Below are 21,466 nucleotides of genomic sequence, written 5' to 3' on the forward strand. Positions count from 1 at the left end.
TGAACATTGTCCAGATTTCAATTTTTGTGTTCCCATAAAAATAACGAGTTTGGAATGATAATATTCCTCTCTACCAGAACTCACAAATCTCGGGTTCAAATTTACATTATACGCCACGCTTGTCATCATTGACAGCAAACGCCATTAGTTCTTGCGTGTCATAACTGAACATAGAGCTGATAAAGAATTAGTTTTTCAGTGAATAACATTTTACAAAGCTATTGAAAGACTTCAGAAGACTTTGTACAATGGCAAAGACATGCACAAAGACATGCACAAAGTTTGTATCAGGTTCTCAGTGGTTGAGCTGGACTGGACGGTTCCTTCTCTTATGGACTGTAGACGTGTTGAAGAACATCCCATTGGACCATGTCGTGCCAGTGAAGAATTAAAACAAAATAAATTCATCTAGGATGGCCTTGAATGTGAATCTTTGGGAAAGGGAGGTATAGTCGGATACATATATTCAAACAAAGATCAAAAGATGCCTGGAGCCAAAATACTAAGCCACATTTATTAAAATTAAACCTGCCTCTTATTATACGTTTAGGCCCAGTAAATCCAGAGTGTCGTCTTTTTAACAGAGAGAATGTGATGTAATACTGTCTTTTTTTTCCCCTCTCCATTTTTTTCTTCATCTCTGATTCCTTTGATCAAAGGCCAGCCACCGGATTCTGAGCGAGCCTTATAACCCCCACTTGTATTTCCTGTCTCCCCCTTTGGCAGGTTTTGGCTACCTGACCAAGCAGCTGATGGGACTGGCCGGCGGCCGGCTGGTGCTCGCGTTGGAGGGGGGTCACGACCTCACCGCCATTTGCGATGCCTCTGAAGCATGTGTTTCTGCTTTACTTGGAAACGAGGTAAGAGCAGACTGGAGATCAGACGGGGAGGGTGACTCACGCATGGACGGGGCTTTATGAATGAAGGAAAAAATGAAGGGATTTTACAGAATGACAGCATCCTTCGATGTTCAACCTTATGGATTTTTTCTGCTGGCCCACTTGGGCCAGTCATTCTGATTGGACTTGTCTTGAGACAAAAAATTATTGTTTTAAAGGTGAAGTGTGTCATTTCTGCAGTACTAAATCTAATGGCACTGAACAGAATTGGAAAAATAATGACAAACTAGTTTTAAACAATTGTATAGAATGTGTTTTTACAGGGTCTCCACCATGAATTTTGGTTTTTAAAGCAGTCAAGTTAAAGATAGTTTTATAAAAGAATCTCAAGGAACATTGTGTCATTTAGCTGACTTTGAGTGTAAAGCCCGAGACACACCAAGCCAACGATTGGCCGTCGGGTTTGTGCATCTGCAGTCTACAGTGCCGGTCTCCCTTTCTGAATTACATATTTAGACGAATATACAGTATCTCAGAGATGTGAGTACACCCCTCACATTTTTGTAAATATTTTATTATATCTTTTCATGTGACAACACTGAAGAAATGACACTTTGCTACAATGTAAAGTAGTGAGTGTACAGCTTGTATAACAGTGTAAATTTGCTGTCCCCTTAAAATAACTCGACACACAGCCATTAATGTCTAAACCGCTGGCCACAAAAGTGAGTACACCCCAAAGTGAAAATGTCCAAATTGGGCCCAATTAGCCATTTTCTCTCCCTGGTGTCATGTGACTCGTTAGTGTTACAAGGTCTCAGTTGTGAATGGGGAGCAGGTGTGTTAAATTTGGTGTTATCGCTCTCACTCTCTCATACTGGTCACTGGAAGTTCAACATGGCACCTCATGGCAAAGAACTCTCTGAGGATCTGAAAAAAAGAATTGGTGCTCTACATAAAGATGGCGTAGGCTATAAGAAGATTTCCAAGACCTTGAAACTGAGCTGCAGCACGGTGGCAAAGACCATACAGTGGTTTAACAGGACAGGTTCCACTCAGAACAGGCCTCGCCATGGTCGACCAAAGAAGTTGAGTGCACGTGCTCAGCGTCATATCCAGAGGTTGTGTTTTGGAAATAGACGTATGAGTGCTGCCAGCATTGCTGCAGAGGTTGAAGGGGTGGGGGGTCAGCCTGTCAGTGCTCAGACCATACGCCACATACTGCATCAAATTGGTCTGCATGGCTGTCATCCCAGAAGGAAGCCTCTTCTAAAGATGATGCACAAGAAAGCCCGCAAACAGTTTGCTGAAGACAAGCAGACTAAGGACATGGATTACTGGAACCATGTCCTGTAGTCTGATGAGACCAAGATAAACTTATTTGGTTCAGATGGTGTCAAGCGTGTGTGGCGGCAACCACGTGAGGAGTACAAAGACAAGTGTGTCTTACCTACAGTCAAGCATGGTGGTGGGAGTGTCATGGTCTGGGGCTGCATGAGTGCTGCCAGAACTGGGGAGCTACAGTTCATTGAGGGAACCATGAATGCCAACATGTACTGTGAAATACTGAAGCAGAGCATGATTCCCTCCCTTCGGAGACTGGGCCGCAGGGCAGTATTCCAACATGATAACGACCCCAAACACACCTCCAAGACGACCACTGCCTTGCTAAAGAAGCTGAGGGTAAAGGTGATGGACTGGCCAAGCATGTCTCCAGACCTAAACCCTATTGAGCATCTGTGGGGCATCCTCAAACGGAAGGTGGAGGAGCGCAAGGTCTCTAACATCCACCAGCTCCGTGATGTCGTCATGGAGGAGTGGAAGAGGACTCACGTGAAGCTCTGGTGAACTCCATGCCCAAGAGGGTTAAGGCAGTGCTGGAAAATAATGGTGGCCACACAAAATATTAAGACTTTGGGCCCAATTTGTGACATTTTCACTTAGGGGTGTACTCACTTTTGTGGCCAGCGGTTTAGACATTAATGGCTGTGTGTTGAGTTATTTTGAGGGGACAACAAATTTACACTGTTATACAAGCTGTACACACTACTTTACATTGTAGCAAAGTGTCATTTTTTTCAGTGTTGTCACATGAAAAAAAGTAAAATATTTACAAAAATGTGAGGGGTGTACTCACTTCTGTGAGATACTGTATATGAAAAAATAGACAGCGGTCTGGCTGACAGTCGACTGTAGTTCTCTCGGTGTGTTCACGTGCAGTTTTTTTGCCCTTGATGCAGGCGACGCAAAGTGACAACACATTTGGCTTTTATCAGTGCTAGTTCTTTGGCATCGGTTTGGTGTGTCCCTACCCTAAGACTTCTGCATAGCAGTTCTGCATGATAACTAGCCAGACTGGGCAAGTGAGGGTTCCATTTGCTGAGCTGAACCTCTGTCTCACTGGCCCTGGGCCCTGTTTTGTCAAGCCTGTCCTCTGTCCTCCCACCCAGCTTTTGTCTAGGGTGTCACAGACTAGATGTTTGTCAGGGTGTGTATTTTGCAGCACTCCCTTTGTGCTGGCCAGCCACCAAGATTCAGCTGACACAGTCATAGTCCACTCTGAAGGTGGGAGTGAAAGAATAGCGAACGGTTCACTGTCCGCACACGGAGAAACAAGACAAATGAAGCTTTAGGGCATCATTTATCCACTTGTCTCTGTGTCAGAGGAAGAATAATTTCTTTTATGTTCCCATCTCTCATCTTCACTGCTATTCTTTCTCTTCATCTTCTTTATTCAGGGCCTTTCCTTTCTCTTTCTAAATCAAATCCATTCTCATTTTGGCTCTGCTTTGCTGTCAAAACAGCAGCCTAAATGAACCTCATAAGTGATTTGGAAAACTCTACATAGACAGCAATTTATTACATCCATCCTATTGATTTCAATACTATTTGACATTGGCATGTTACTAAGCTAAAGATGCAAAACTCTAACAAGCAAAAACTACATAGCACAACCAAATATTGGACCTGTAATGCCTTAAAATGTTGCCTGTTTAGGCAGCTCACTATCTCCATTCTTTCTTGGAGATTTTGTTCTTTGTCTCTTCCAGAGCTGAAGAGATTGTTAATTTGCTCACCTTGGGTTTCTTTACCTTGGGATTCTTAATTAGCTCACCTTGGGTTTCTGAGTATGCAAGAGTGGCATTGACATGTATATGTAGGTGGTAATGTGTTAATATTTAGGGTTTGTAAGTCCTAAAATCAAATACATTGTTTTATCACAAATCAAATCAGAGCAGAAACGAAAGATGATGCTCTGTATGTTTTTCTGTCATCTCTGTATGTAAATTACCAAGCTTATTTTGTCCATTTGATTGAAAGATCTGGCAAAAAAACCCATACATTTACCCGTCCATAGACCCTCCTCTCGAAGCAATCAGGACAGAAGTGGTTGAAAGTGGACAAAAGAGACGGATTAAAACACCAGGTGTAAACGGGTATGTGTCTCCCTCGTCCACTTAACGCATCTTAGTACCAGGTGGAAACAGGACCTTTGACAGAATTGCACACAAAAACAGTTTTAAGTGAATTGACATGCCTTCGGACTACAGAAAATCTGTGTATTTTGAGAAGCGACGCTGTGGCACATCCTTATAGAGTTTACTTCTGTTGGTTAAGGAGAACCTGTTGAAATTATCCATGCAGACCCATTGAGCCTCTAAAACATGTCCAAAAGCGTTCCCAGGCTATGTGGATCCCAAAATTTACACTTGTGCTGAGTTTATACGGCTTCCCAGAGGCTAGATTAGCTGAGCGCTGGGAGTTAGTGTTCAGAGCAGGACTGAATCATTTTGCCACTCTTAGGGTCAGATGAGAGGACGGGCCTCATTCCTGGTGTTATTGAAGCTCTAGAGTCAAGCCTATAAATACATTCCTGGAACAGTAAAAGTGAGCTGTCTCCACTCCATTTCTGGGGATGAGAATAAAATAACCAGGACAATTAGACCACGCGAAACAGGTTGTGTGCTGCACCAGGAATTAGATTTATGTTGATTAGTTCTGGCACTATGTTTGGTGTACTACAGTAATTTCTTGTTGAAAACAGTTGTGCTGCTTAATATTTTTATGGAAACTGAAAATGATTCTTTGATGAATATAAAGTTTAAAGAAACAGCATTTATTACAGCATCAATTTAATGTCCTCGCGGAATAAAAGTTTTAATTTATTTTTAAAAAAACATACTGACACCAAACTTTTGAATAGTAGTGTTTATTTTGCTAGATTTTTTAAATTTAATTTTATATATATTGAAATATTTTTTTGATTACAGGTAACATTTTCTTTTCATGGACGGACGGATGGATGGATGAGTGGGTGGGTGGGTGGATGGATGAGTGGATGATGGATGGACGGATGGATGAGTGGATGATGGATGGATGGATGAGTGGATGATGGATTGATGGATGGATGGAGGATGGATGGATGGATAAGTTGATTGATGGATGGATGGATGATGGGTGGGCGGATGGATGGACGGGTGGATGGATAGATGGATGATGGATGGGCGAATGGATGGATGGATGGATGGATGGATGGATGGATGGACAGATGGATGGCCCGTTCATGTACATGGGAAAGGAATGTTGTTGTTTTTCTTTTACCCACAAGGCACTGTGTGTCTCCACAGTAACAGGCACATCAGAAAATATATGCACTAACTGATCTGGACCTGTTTGCTTTAGAGGAAAACCGCATACTGGCAGTCTTAATGCAATAATCATAATCGGTTTACCTGCACCAGCATTCGCCTCTGAATCGGGTCAGTGGCAGACTGTGAGTCTACAGGCCCGCCTGGCGCTGCCTTCATCTCCAGTTTGCCCCATGGGAAGGTTTGTTGTCATAGCAGGAAAAGGATAGAGGAGACGAAGGCATTGAGCAAGCAAAACTGCTCAGTAAGGGCCTGTTTCAGCTGCCTATCGAGTGCACTCCCTGGAGGGATGTTATGAGGGGGCTCAGAGTATCTCACGCTCACTCTCTTCCCTTTCAGCTTTCAGACGCTACCAGCGGCCCATATGAAAGCAGTTAGCTTCACACCTCTCACAGACGGGGTCACTGACAGCCAGAGAGACAGAGGCAGACTTAAAGTAATCAAAGGAAATTAGGAAGCACAAAGTATAGAGGAAGCTTATGTCATAGAGCTCAAGAGTGGAAGGACTGACTATTCCATGAGCATTGGACACTCACAACAACTTACCACATTACCACATTAGATGCTTCAGGCCTCTCTTCCAGTGCATATTGTTTTAATATGCAAAGAGTTCACTGCCTTGTCTCTGAAAATTGGAGGCCTTGTTTAGATACACGTAACATGCATGTATTTCATGGCATCCATTCAGGGAGTCTTCAAAAGGGGCAGTTCAACCACACGGTCATTTGATGACCCATGCAAGACGTCACAAATGCCCCGAGAAGAGAAGCTCAGGCCAGATAATAGATATTAAGAAACAAGAGTACAGGCTGTAATCAGTATCACAGGAAGCAGGTGTTTTATCATTGCATTCAAGCCCACATTGTAACAGAGGTGAAGTTTAGGGCAGTGAGTAGATGATGTTGATAGAGCCTGAGAGCTTTCGAGAGCGTGTTTGAGTGTGTTTGAACTAGAGACTCATGGGATAACAGGTGCTCCAGCTACCCGAACCTCTACTCCGCCTGGTTTGCTTATTCGGTCGTCTATAACTTGAAAGGTAAATCAAGCTCAATAGGGTGCTTTCACTCAAAAGTAAACCAATTTATTTATTTTAGGAATCAACAAGACAATTTATTTGACATATTTTTATGTGTTCTGTAGTTTAACACTTAGGGGTCGGGAAACACGCCAGCGCATTCTGTGCAGCAAAATCGACTTAAAATACTGTCATTTTTTGTCATACAGACAAAAGTAATAAATCAGTTGAAACTACAGAATGTCTACTTTTAAGAGAAAATGATTACAGTAAAACTGAACACTACATTATGTCATGAAAAATAAAAGGCAGTTGTTTGCAAATGAAGTTATAATAGATTAATCATGTTCATGATTAGTGAGACATGAACATCAAAAGGAATCATTGAGAATTATTTTTAATCTACTGACATAATTGGCTACATTATCCATTCCCAATTTACAGTAGATTATTCGTATAGTATTATGTAAATAATATAAAGATATGTTATTAATATTATAAAAACGTGTGTGTGTGTGTGTATTTTATATATATATATATATATATATATATATACATAATATTGTATATAATATATTATTTAATAATATTTTTTATTAAATATAACAATATATTCTTTAAATGTTACAGTTACATTTTTGGTTATATTTTTTTAAATATTATTTATATATTATATTAATAAAAATATTATAATTTGTACAATATACCTTTAAATATTTGTAGCTATAATTTCTTTATATTTATGTTTTAAAATTATTTTAAATATATATAATATAAATATTATGTAGTAGAATATTCTTGTAAATATTTAATTTAATTTACATATATAAAATTAAATATTTACAGTATTTATATTATATTTATATATATACTATTTATATTATATTTAATATTATTTAGAATGATTAAACATAAAGCAATATAATCTTTAACAGTCTATTCAACATCAATGATTAATCACGAATCACAATGTAATGATGACAATCTTTTTGTATATGTCATCATAACCAAAGTACAGTGTCCTATTAGGACCAAAAGTATTTGCCGTTACACAAATTGTTGCAATCGAACCGCACTGAAACTATTTGACACCCAGAGTTCCCTGCTGTCCATGGAGCGAGAGAGCTGCTTTACAGCGCAGCAGCCTCCTGTGTGACTGTGCTCATTATATTGAGCGTTTAACTGCCTGGGCTTGTGTGTGAAATATATTTCCTCTTTTTTAAAGGCAGGTAAAGAGAAGGAGGCACTGTTATAATGAGGATTGTGTTTCCTTTGAAAATAAGTCAGATCAGGGGCGGCTCTGATGATCAGCTCTCTCGCTGTTGTCCGTGAGCAACCAAAGGTTTCACTGATTAAATAGCTCACGAATGATGCTTCGACTCTGACGTCATTCAGCCCTGAATCCATGACTCATTGATGGATGTGTGCGAGCAGATGTTGTTCTCAAATTGTGGTCATTAGCAATTATATGATAAACAACGTCCTAATAAGCTAATTGTTGCCAGTCACCATGAGGTTTTTCTCTGTGTTTACCCAACAGCTACAGTAAACATGCAAGCTTTAACCTATGTGGCCTGGGCCTGATTTCCAGAATTTTCTGTCCTGTAAAGGACTGTTTGTTAGGTCACTGCAATCATTTACTGAAAGGGTTTCAGTTAGGAATTTCAAAATGAACTGTAATCAGCTCTGTCAGGGCTGGTCATGTATGCCGTTCTAGTAAAATAACTCTTAATGCATGAATGCAGTGGTACATTAGTGCAGTTAGTCCTTGTTCCCATATCTTGTTCACTTTCACACATTTAAAGAGGCTTTATGTATAATTCAGAAACCCTTGTTATTAGCGACACCGGTGGCCGTTAAGTGAACTGCAGCCAGCAACTTACTGCTTGTTCTCGCACTCGTGCACACGTAACGTACAGAGACTGAACGTGATTCAGTGCCCCAGTATACGCACAGTGAAGTTCTTTTCCGTTCTTTGCTTAGAAGTAAAAAGCTGTAGGAAATACCTTTGCAGCGATATACTGTTAACGAATATCCCGATGCCGTCCACGCTGCTGAGAGCGACTTTCAGATGAATATGTAAATATGTGTTGTGCGCTTTCCTCTGACACAACAAAAATGACAGCGGTGAGAAAGCAGCAGCTATGTTGGATATGTTTGCACCAGTTCACCAGCAACTCACCGGCATCATGTCGACTGATGAGGTAATTAAATTACACTGTTATGATAGTTTCTTTACAAAGTATATATGCGACTATAGACTATATATAGATCTGGCTATGTGAGACTATAGTTTGAACAGTACAGAATGGTTCTTTCAGCATTATCCAGAACATTGTATAAGCATTCATTTTATGTGTAATAAAACGGAAAAGAGGCTCTCGGGAGCACACGTAACCATCACATCCTTTGGGTTTTCCCAGCGAAATCGGGTTTATATGAGTCCTTCATATAAAAATCAGTCTACAAGGAAGTCAGGGAAGGTCTCGTTTTTTAAGTTTCATTACAAGCTGTTCACACATTGGCAATACAAAAAGCTGTTAATACATGAAAATTCTTACATAAAGCCTATTTTAATCTACCATGTTGACAAAATACACAAGAACCAATGAGGTACTCCGTGACCTTCTTCTTTGGTGATGAGCATGTGGATCTGAATGCAGGGATGGCAGAATTTTCAGTGAATCGTTTCTGCCTGTTTTTATTCAAAGTAATCGGAAAACGTGGAATTATGCAAGGATGAATAAATGTCCGTTTGCTTTATTTTCAGTTAGCTATTCCTTTCATAATTCTTCTGCAAAGCAATATTTTTTTATTCACTACATAAATATAAATTAGTTATGTTATATATAATATTAAACATTATTTATATTTATAGTTTTAGTCTTTTAAAATCCATTTTTGTATAATTAAATTATTTTATGTAGATTTTTAACACAGACGTTTACAGAAAATTACAGAACAATGTAGAACTGCTGGCAAAAAGTTAGGCTTTTTTCTTTCCTTTTTTTCTGTGAAATATAAACTTCATTACTCAACAAAACATTAAAAACTGAAAAATATATATTTTCATTGATTTTACCAATAAAACTTCCATTATTTATCAGAAATTATATTAAAATAATCCAATTTTTTTTTAAAACAAATACATATTATATTTTATACATAATATTTTGTATTATTTACATTTTTTCCCCAATACTTTTAGTTTTACTGTGGCACATCACCCAAAATATTGAGAACCACTGCCTTAATGTATTGCAAACTATCAAACTTTATTTTTTGCTTCTCTGCACTGTTGGATGTTCTTTCGGTAACCCTGTTTTGCATGAAGTTCCCAGTTCACCTGGCTTCATCCATATTTGAAGGACGTGCCCCGTTCTGAAACAGTCAGAATTTTTATTGCTGCAGGCAGGTTGACAGAAACCATCCTAACAAAAGCTTTTCTTTTTCCTGGAGAATGTGAAGGTCCTCACACTCAGGCTGCGGGCGAGGGGGAAAATCAAATAAATCCCACTGTCATGGTGGATGCCGGCAACTGGCATGTGTTTCATACCTGCCAAGCAGCTTGGCGTGCGCTGACAAGACCTATTAAAGTTTATAGACGTGCGACAGGGCCGTCCATCACCATGACGGACAGGTTGGCCCCCTCCCCCTCAGCCAGTGCCAGGGCTGAGAGGGTCGTGGCCGCAGCGGGATTGGAGAGCTGAGAGGGGCCGGGCTGAACAGGGAGGATTCCTAAGGGAGCGTACCAGAGGGACTAGTGTTGACCTACAGTCACACCGCACAGCGGGAAAGTGTGAATGAATGACCAGCTGGCCTCACACATGCAGACTTTTCACCCCTCCATATGGGACTGCTGCCTTCGAGTCATGTCGGAATGATTGTATTTACGAGATGAACGCCACCGCAGTGTCGTACCTGTGGGAAAATCTGGTTTTCTTTGAGGCCAGATTTTCTGAGCTGGCATCATGTCAATTAAAGAATCATGGTGGAGGCAAATTGATATTGAGCATATTTTTGTTACCTATTTTTGTTAACTGGACTGCATCCACATAGTTTTTATGCAAATTTTGTAATATTGTGTGAAAATGCTAGATGGAAACACCAAGATGCAAATAAAATTTCAAATACAATATGCATATACAATCTTATATATATATATATATATATATATATATATATATATATAATATATATATATATATGCTGGATTTGAAGCACCAAGATTCAAATAAAATATGCATATATATAGATTTTTTAATTGTGCTTTTAATATTTTAGTACTAGGGTGATTCTTGTTTTTCTTTTAGAAAAGCCAAGGGGTTTTATATGTATGGAAGCTTGTTTCCACCACTAAATAAAAAATAAAAAGGGTAATTGTGACTTTTTATCTCACATAAAAGATATAAACTCACAATTGCAAGAAATAAAGTCAGAATTGTGAGATACAAGCTTACAATTTCGAGAAATAAAGTAAAAAGTTATAAACTCACAATTCTGACTTTTTTCCTACTAATTCTGACTTTTTTTTTCCTCACAATTGAAAGTCTATATCTCGCAATTCTGACTTTTCTCAGAATTGTGTGATATAACCTCACAATGGCATGTTATAAATTCAGAATTGAGAGATATAAACTCGCAATTCTGACTTTTTTCTCAGTATTGTGATATAAACTCGCAATTGCGAGTTATAAAGTCAGAATTGTGTGATATAAACTCGCAATTGTGAGTTATAAAAGTCAAGAAAAAAATCAAGAAAAAATTGTGAGATAAAGTCGCAATTACCTTTTTTATTTTTTATTCAGTGGCGGAAACACGCTTCCATAGATATGTCTGTGTCGTGCCACAGCAGGTTTAAAATCTCCTCAGACGGCCTTTTCCAACTCCTCCAGTCCTCCTGCCCTCGACTTATTTGTTTTAATTAAACCAAAGCTTCCAGAATAATCTCTCCCTCTTCTTTCTTTCTCTACACTTGATAATATTTCAAAATCACTCCACCCTGATTCTGTGTGCTTTTTGTCTCTTCTTTTTCATGTAAATGGTTTATGAAGGATGAATGACAGGATGCATGGCCTTTTCTTCATCTTTAATGTTTGCATATGAAACACTTGGCTGTAGATTTTCTTTTTTCTTTTCTTTTTTTTCTTGCGTGGGGGTGAAAAAATCCAGCCGAGAGCCAAGGGGAAATGGAATCATTCCACATCAGGAATGCAGCGTCGCACACTGGCTGTTTCCTCTGGGCCGTGGCCTTGCTGGTCCCTGAGCTGTCGTGAGGGTTTGCCGGAGCATGAGGTCTCGTTGCCCACGCGCTGTGACAAAGCACAAAGCCCTGCATTGTTGGCTAGCTTTAAAGCACAGCCTTCAGCACATCTGTGAGCCCCTGTTAGAGAGTAAACACAACCTTGCTATTAATACATTTATTGCCAGGTAGCATCGGTGGTCCCTGAAAACAATAACTAGCAAGGTCTGCTTCCATAAATAATTAATAAATAAAAAATTCTCCAAAATCATACTCCACTTATTTTGTGTATACCCTATTGTGTATCCTTGTTTTCCCTATTGTGATGTATATCCGAGTGAAACGGCTTCTCAAACAAGAAAAAATGTAGGGCGGGACTTGATTTTGTCTGTAGGGAATTGATTGTATGGTTGTGGTTTTTTGCTATTGGTGGATCTCATGTGAGTGACAGGTTGTCCCACCCTCACGTCAATAAACACGTCATTTACACGTGTAAAAATATTAAAATAAAATATGTTTTTTTTTATTCCGTTGAATTATTTAATTAAAAGGGCCATTTAAAAGGATCTTTGTCCAGTTTATGGTTTTTAATCTTACATCTGTGATCTTCCCTACAGTTGGATCCACTTCCTGAAGACGTGCTACAACAGAGGCCGAACCCCAATGCCATTCAATCCATGGAGAAAGTTCTGGAAATCCAGAGTGAGTGTACACACAGTTTCATGATTTATTCACTGATGGGCTGATGCATATTGTACATAACATTCAAAAAACAAAACATTTTTTTGTTTGTTTGTTTGTAGTATAGTTTATTAGATAAACTTGCCCCTGAACAATGTGTAAAAACAAAACAAATTATGATTGGCCGCATATCATAAGGTGTCTTCCTCTTTAAGTGGGCAATTTATGGTGAGAATATTCTGTTAAATGGACTAGACTGCTGTTTAGTCGTAACTCTGGCATGCATGTGATCTCTTTACACGCTATTTGTATTTGACGTTTCACCTGTGAATAAAGCTTTTAGTCATTTTTAAGGCTGAGCTTTGTCCTTGTTTTGTGCCTAGGTAAATACTGGCGCTCTCTGCAGCGATCCGCCTCGACTCTGGGCTACTCTCTGCTGGAGGCTCAGAGATGTGAAACTGAAGAGGCCGAGACGGTGACCGCCATGGCCTCCCTGTCTGTGGCCAACAAGCACATGGGGAAGAGGTGCAGTTATCTTTGACTTTGTGTGTGTGTTTGACATATGGCACATTCCACAAATACGGTTTAGGTCCTATTACTTTTTTAAAAAATACAGTAAAGGTACAAATAACACGTTTTACCTATAATTACCAATATTTATTTTATTATTTATAAGATATTTTTTACTTTACAAAAAATATATTTCATTTGACTTTCAACATTTTATGGTTAAGTACCTCCTTTCATTGAATTTGCTTAAAAATAAGTTTTAGCCTGTACTTTTTACCTTATTCCTGGAATGCGTCATATGTTTACTCGTAGCAGGCCTCCTGAGTGTGTCTGTTTATGTGACCTCATGTGTATTTATGATTGTGTGAGGGGTCTAGAGGTACAGGACAAGTGTGTGCATGAGCCGTGATAGGCAGGCGGGACTCTGTGAATGTGCGCGGCCGGTGCGGGGCAGACGTCCAGCAGTGTCAGGCTTCTGAGAGACAAACTCTGCCAGAGTCCTAATTAAAAACACTCAGGCAACATTGAGCACAGATGCTTGAGGTTTCTGGACCTTCCTTACACACTCAAACTCTTACACACATGTGTATATATACATGTGCCCAGCACAGGTTCAAACTCACATTATTTCCTGTTCTTCACCTACTTATTGACACCTATTTTAACTTTATTTTCCTATTTTATTTTTCTGTTTTCTGGCTTGGTGTCTGTGGCAGCCTCCTTTGGCACACTTGATTATGGAAGTTTCAAAACTCTTTGTGCCAATTTTGGAGTCAGTCTTTCAAACACTCTACCGCCACCAGACAACAGTTCAAAGTTGTCAGTTTCGTCAACGTTTTAGCTTATAACTTTTGAAACAAAATTCTTTTTTCCTCTCTTGATGCTTTGGAAGTTCCATGAATCTGGTTGTTTCAATTTCCTCCTGATTTCCTCGAAAATTCTCAAATGGAATATTCAAATTTTGTAAAACTCCGCCATGCATCATTTTAAATAAATTTGCATCCTGTTTTTATGCTACAACTCCTACAAAACTGGTTCAGGTCATATTCAGACCAAGACTCATAAATCCACTAAATGTCTTACACCATTCTCCAGTAACAGGAAGTGATGCATTATCTCTGAAATGAGTTTGTGTATTGACCCTACACTTTGTACATATTGCTGACAATTCAATACCATATAAATTCCCAAGGAATACCATATAAATTCAATTACAGGGCCACCTACAGGTCAAATGCTAGGTCAAATCCGTTCTTATCATTTTTTTCTGATCAAACACATCAACTTACCTTTCAATGGGAATGTCACTGAGATGAATGGCTCCATAATTATATATTTATATAATATTTATATATATTTAAATATAATAAATATATCAGCATCTCCTTACTGAAGGATCTCAAGTAATATGGGTCTTTTTTTAAACACATTATATTTGAGTAATTTGAGTAATATATTTGTGTAAGTGTTAACTAAAGCTATTAAAAATCATTTTGTTAATTGAAATCAAGCTGAAATTATATAAAATCTAAATATAAAATGAAAACTTAAAAATTAGAAATGTTTCCTTGGCAACTAACTGAAATAAGTACTAAAATTACTAAACCTGAAATAATAAATAATTTAAATAATAAAATTAAATAATGCAAACTTAAATAATAAAAAATGATATTTCTTTAAATAAAAAACCACCTAACAAAATTACTAAAACTTAATCTAAAAATAAAACTGAAAATGTAAAAATAAAATGTGTGTGTGTGTGTGTACATGTACAGGGTTCCCAGAGGCGAGGAAACCTGGAAATATCTTGGAATTTTAAAATTACGATTCCCAGGTCTAGAAAAAAAATTGTAAATGTAAATGGTAAAAATCTTTGTCATGCACATTTATAGTGAATATATGTACTTATGCTCAGTTGGTGATTATATTTAATTGTGATTTTATAAGTTATGAATGTCTAGAGAAGTCATTGACAATCACTAGTTAACCTCATGTAAGACGTAACTAAGAACATGTGTGTGTGTCGCCCCACAGGACAGAAGACGAGCCTATGGAAGAGGAACCTCCATTGTAGAAGGTCCGCTCGACTGCCTTGGTGACCCTCTCAGCTCAGAGCCTCTTCAAGGCCTCTGACGTCACTCTACTCTCTCCATCCGTTTCATTTTTTGTCCCGCGATGTGCGCACTTTGAGCACGGGATCCGAAACGGCCTGAAGAAATCTCCGTGACACCCAGAGTGCGACAAACGTCTCAGCCATGTTAGTCTGTCTCTGTCCGTGGCAGCAAGTCCAGGATTGTGTATCCTGGTCTGTCCGCAGGGACACTTAACTTTTGAGCAGGACATAGACTCATGTTTTTTTGTTAGATGTGAGAGCTGGTGCTTTCGACATGAACTTTTTTTCATTATTTTCCAGAGCCACTATAGTCCACATGATTGATTTCGGCTGTGGGTCTACGTTTTTTTTATTTGTCGTCTGTTCGTTTGTCTGTTTTTCTTTTATCTTGGAGAAAAAAGTGACTCGTTCCATTCGCCATCCGAGTTACTGCTTCTGACATTCATGACGAGAGACCCACAAGGGTGGACGATGTGATTGGGAGAGAGGGCGAAGGATTCTGGGAAGCCCAACAGAGAGCCATGAGAGTGACAATTTGAGTTTGTGCCTTTTCAAAAGAGTTTCCGTGACGGATCGAGAAGAACATTGCCTTAAATTAGTTACAGGAGGGGGCGACGTTTCGCCGCCTGGGTTTTACTTGTCGCGATGGTCAAAAGCTGGCCTAAAGAATGGAGAAACCCTCAGCATGTTTACCAGGAACTCCCTGCAGATATCTTCATGTTTCACACGCATTATGACCTGTTTTATGTTCCTTCATTTTTACTGTGCTTGTGTTGGATGTTACATGACTTTAAGTGTCACTGACAAACAAACTTTAAGGTAGTTGCCAGCTATCCAAGGGCAAAATTTAGTTGGAGCGCTTCGATTCTCCAGCGCTTTAGAAGGCAAGCCAATGTAGCGACTCATTTCAACTCTAATGACCAAATACGCACCAACTCCTCCTCCTCCTCCTCCTCCTCCTCCGAAAGGTTAACCAGCATGCAGCTTTCCATCTGCCAAGTTAAGAATTCAACCGTCGTAGATTAACAGCGCCAACGAGCATGAGTTCGCTGTTAACCCACTAGCTGCGAGCATATAGGATAGGGCTGCGATGACCACGCGTCATACGATTTGTAGTTCGAGACAAACTTTCTATTTTTCCTTCTCTCGACATGTACTTTTATATAGCTATGAATGTCTAGTATTCCGGTTACTTTACAGTTTATCAAAGGGCACTAGCGTATCACTACTATTATTCTACTCAGCAGATGGTCAGTTTTATTGACACCTTTGAAACAAGCGGAAAAGGGCTGGTTACCGATTTTAAATGTACCACTGAGCCTTCAGACGTGCCACCTGGTGAGATTTAGCGCTGGTTTCCTGCCGACAGGCCTGAGCTAGGAGGGTTATGGGCCTTTCACTAGGGGCAGGTGCTACCAAACATGTGCTCGTCACATACAATCCAGGAAGTAGCGGGACCACCAGCTTCCACTCAGAAAACAATCGTAAACGCCTCTGAGACGACTGTGATACTCAGACAATCTGCATGGGACATTGACATAGTCGCCTTCGAAACGGCACATAGAATTGTATATATACGCAATTATGCATGCTGACAGTAGATCATTTGGCTTGACTTTGATTGTACATTGAACTTTATTCGATTTTGGACTGATGAAGAGGCGATGATTTGTTTGACAACCCCTGACTCATGTTTAGCCTCTCGGCAACTACCTTTGGCATTCTTTTTCTGTGTGTCATGTTCAATATGAGACGCATTAAGGCGGGAGATTTGACTCACCGTTGCCATTGTTCCTCGACTTCATTTTTATATATGCCTGTCACGTATGACTACTCCACTTTGGGTTCGTGCCCATTATTTTCTTGTTTTTTTTCCCTTGTGTGCCCGTTTGTCCTGTCTTATTATTTTTATTTTTTTTACTTTTTGGATTATGTACTTGTTCATTTGTCAGTCTTTATGTAGTTGACAATGTGTTTTACATGCTCAAGTCTTTAGTTTCTTGTTTTAGAGTTTTTTTAATTTGTTTATCTTGTTTTTTTTTTTGTATGCGGTGGGAGGGAGATGCTTTTACTTTGTATAATGATTACGACAATTGTGTATTTACTACGTTCTGTTTATAGTAGATTTATATTACAAAGATCTATAGATATATTATATATTATAAAGATTGCTGACTCAAATAAGAGAACTAGTATTGCAAAGTGATATATTTCAGTACGTGGTCTGGCTTCGGCCGTCGCTGGTTCCACTGAAGGCACTGTTTATTGGTTTCTTGCATTCACAGTAGCATTACTCTGGCATTGTAAACTCTTGATCAAACCGATCTTCGCGGTTCCAGGCTTCAGTTTTACAGTGTGCTCTCTAAACTCTCATACAAAAGTCCCGTGAAAAAATATTATTGACTGACACTGTACATTTCCATTGGTAGAAGTCCATTTGGATAGATCGAGTGGAGTAGATACTGACAGTGATCCAAGATGGATTTCATTTCATTTTCATTTGAGTTATTTTAGCCTGTCAAGAACCAGCCGGGTCGTATTTCACCCCAAAATCAAAAGAAAAAATGTAGGAAATCACATTTTGCCTCAAGAAAATGAAGCAACACTGGCTCAACCAATGGTGTGAGATTGGGGTGTGGCTATCTGTTTGTTCGACCAATGGCAGACAGGGGGAGTTTCTAAGAAAAGTGTTTGAAAATAATCATTATATGGTGATGCAGAAATTACACACTTCAGCTTTGTGAAATGTAATTATTTTAAATATAATATAAAATAATTTAAAGCTGCAATCTGTTTTTTAAATTATCCAAAATAAATTTTTGAGCAAGTACATAACCAGCCAGTGTTCAAAACTATCTCCTTACCTTAGCCTGATTTACAGCGGTAAGCTTGTAATAATGATTTCTAATCAAATGGGTACTGGTGGGTTTCCGCGGGAAATTCGAGCATGCAGCCATTCGTCTTTGCAGCTGGAATAATTAAATTTATAATTTTGATGGCGGATTGTAATCCAGAAAGGTCCAAATGACAATCATCAGTGACAACTGGAGATTCACCCGTAGTCAAAAGCAACATACTTCGGAGTGGCTACAGAAATTGAAATCTACAGGTAACACTAATACACACTAAATACACATAGTCACGCAATGCTGATGTTGTTAACGTTAATAATTTAAGAACAAAGTATAACAATAATAATAATTTGCACAGTTTGACGTGATCTGAGCTAAGCGATTGTTAGATTTAATCACCATTGGCAGCGCGATTTATTGTAATGCTTTTTTTTTTAGTTGGTCAGAACAAAAGTGGCAGATGTTACTTACTCGTTCAGATGACATTTTCCGGTGAAAATTCTTATTTTGGTCATACTACAATCTGTGATTCTGAAGTACAGTATCCACACCGATGTGGTGACTGACAGCAAACATTAGATTCATTCGCGCTGAGGAGTCGTGCCGATAAACAACCCGCGTAGAGATGATAATTCCGCAAATAGCTGCAATTGCAGGTTTCAAACAGAGATGGCGACAAAGAGGCAAAACTTACGGACTGCAGCTTTAAATAATTTTTAAAAAATACAGTAATTTTATTATAGTAATGAGAATCTATTGAGAATTAACAAAAAAATTAAAAGTAAAAGGATGGGAAATGTGCTTAATTGTCTTGAAAATACTGTCATAATGCAAGAAATCTCAAAAATAATCTTTTTAAATAAGAATTTTCTTTATGCAAAATATATTTCCTTATTTACCTCCTTTTAATTTTAGGGTGAAATGCAACCTGGACATGATTTTGTGATAATGTAAGGGTTTTATTTATATGCAGTCACTCTTGGGACACTTCTGTTTTGTAAAATCTCCGTCTTGTTACTCCTTCCGAGCGATTTTGGGCATTTTTGCAGTATCATATCCAGACCAAGTCCATCAAATCTCATGTGATTTACTTTCAAGAATGAAGTGCGAAGGCTGACATTGATTTGAAAGAGTCCTGGAAACGTCAAGCGACATAATAGTAATACTCAAACCGGACAGCCATCAAACTCACAGACCACTTTGCAATAATACTAATGGCAGCCTATCAATAGTCTTGTCAAAGGGACATCTCTATCCGGTTAGTCCGGATAGTCATTTTCTTTGCTCTTGTTTTGTATAAAAGAAAACAAACTGCATTCCATTTGTTTTTCCTTTTTTTTCTTTTTTTTTTTCTTACCTTTCTTGTCATTCCTGCTAATTTGCCATGAGGTCTGGCCTGAGCAGTTGTTTATTTGAAGGCCAGGGTGAAGTTTCTTTCATTCTCTTTCCTTCACAGCTGTAGATTTCTGCATGGTTTGTGCGTCAGCATGCCTGTCTGTCCTTGTAACATATTTGCACAAAGTAGGAACACGGGAGGGTTGAGGCTTTGGAGAACGCATGGGATGGAAGCTCTTCTTTCCTCCTCTGTTTCTGGTCAGTTCGCAGACGGAATGATGCTCTTGGTGTCCGACGGATGTGCTTTTTACTTGTTTAAAAAAGGAATGAAAGAAAAATGACTTTTTAATATTTTACAACAACAACAACAACAACAACAAGAAAGTTATCTAGCACTTGTGACATACAGACTCTAGACTTTATTGTATTTATGTAGAGCATTGTTTTAGGTGAACTACACACTACGTCACACGTTAGACTGTCTGTGTGACTTCTTTTGCTTTCTTTTCTTTTCTCGTTTTTTCTACTCTTTCTCTGGATGTATTTTTGGGGCTGGAGGAAGACTAGGAAAAGATTAGGGTCATTCCTTTAGAAACATCTGGAATCATCAAAGGGCTTTTTTCCAGATGTTTGTCAGATATATCTTCGGTTTGTCCAAAAGGAGAAAAAAAAACACTTATCAGCCAGTAATACCTGTGACCACTGTGGCTCGAGAACAGTTCTAGGTTTACAAAATGTAAGAAATGCATATTATTTTTGTCACTTTGTTTTTCCATTGTTACAATAGAACTTTTCTTGGGACCTTTGCTCTAATGTTTGTCTTTGACATCAACTATAAAGTACTTTGTTTTTGAATACCACACTGTCTTGTTTTTATTTTCGAGCATGTTTTTCACTTAATGGATTCACATAATGCAACAAGTAAGAGGCTCTAATTATTATAATAGTAAAATCATTTTAGTGATTAAATGTCATATTTTCTACTAAGATAACTTATATGTAGGAGCATATGTATATAAGTGAGGATATTAGTATTTTATATATTACACATTATAATTATTAATTAGTCTATGGAGGGTCAGACAGCTCTCATATTTCATCAGAAGGATCTTCATTTGTGTTCCGAAGATGAATGAAATTCTTACGGGTTTGGAACGACATGAGGGTGAGTAATTAATGACAGAATATGTGTGAACTATCCCTTTAAACCTCAATCATTTCAGTAGGAAGTTACAGTCTTTGTTAATGTGACCGCTGTAGGAGTTCCTGTCACATTGTGAAGGGTCTAATGGCCTGTCTGGTAGTGAACGTTGAGCTTTTCTCATCATTTTACACTAATTCTGTGGTGTGCTCTTGGGCGACAGGGACTTTTTGTAAATCTATTACATAGCAAACAACAGTGCACCACAAGTAATGTTCTATGAAAAACTTGTGGACATGAATTGTTTGTGGGGAGAGAAGGGCTGGGATGCTCAGATGTCCCACAGTATGTTTAAGGACTGTGGTTTATTGTCACAAGCATCAGTTCCCGTCAGTTTGCCTGGAGCGCAGAACTTTAGCGTTTAGACTGTGAGAATATATATATAGAGAGAGAGAAAGATTAAATGCACATCTTTGTGCTGGATGTACCTGCCCTAAAGCAGATGTTAGAGATCTTTTCAGATTTTAGTTGGGATTTTTTTTTTTTTAAACATGGACTGTTTAAAAATTTAAAAAGAAGAAAAGTTATGAATTAAATAAAAAAAGAAATATCTTATATTTAAATATTCGGTCATACTTTAGATTAGAGTCAAATTCTCACTATTAACTAACTAAGACTTTTGCCTCAATAAACTCCTAATAACTGGTTATTAATAGTTAGTAAGGTAGTTGTTAAATTTAGGTGTTGGGTAAGATTATGGGATGTAATTTATGGGATTATTTTGCTGTTCTTGTTGCATTTACACGGCTTTAACCAGCAGATGTCCTCAGCGTGCTATGTTTCGAGTGAATAGCTAGCGTAATAGCTAACAGTGAATTTAGCTGACGAAGTCAATATAGTGAAATAAAAACAACGCCTAATCTTTTTCACTGCAGCGTCAAAGGAAACTAGACATTGTTGTCGAAACTAGCGCTGGATAACGTTACCTGAGGTAATTTTATTTTACACCGTTTGCTAGCCTATCGTTCATACTTCTCACCATTTATTCTGAGGGTATGACCGATTGTTTTCCATGCATTTTCTTTAAAG

At 38.4% G+C, this 21,466-nt stretch overlaps 1 protein-coding gene across 4 annotated transcripts in view; it reads left to right on the forward strand.

Annotated features, from left to right (window-relative positions):
- Window positions 1–20,093, forward strand: part of hdac4 (histone deacetylase 4) — a 236,345-nt gene extending 216,252 nt beyond the window's left edge. For all 4 annotated transcript variants that reach the window (XM_051904805.1, XM_051904806.1, XM_051904808.1 and 1 more), the window contains 4 exons: window positions 727–860; window positions 12,363–12,447; window positions 12,810–12,951; window positions 14,971–20,093. In XM_051904805.1, the coding sequence (XP_051760765.1) occupies window positions 727–860; window positions 12,363–12,447; window positions 12,810–12,951; window positions 14,971–15,010 (401 nt within the window). In that variant the 3' untranslated portion in view covers window positions 15,011–20,093. The remainder of the gene's footprint in view (window positions 1–726; window positions 861–12,362; window positions 12,448–12,809; window positions 12,952–14,970) is intronic.
- The last annotated feature ends 1,373 nt before the right edge of the window (window positions 20,094–21,466 follow it).

Source organism: Ctenopharyngodon idella, chromosome 9, assembly GCF_019924925.1.
Source record: "Ctenopharyngodon idella isolate HZGC_01 chromosome 9, HZGC01, whole genome shotgun sequence".
NCBI classification, from domain to species: Eukaryota; Metazoa; Chordata; class Actinopteri; order Cypriniformes; family Xenocyprididae; genus Ctenopharyngodon; species Ctenopharyngodon idella.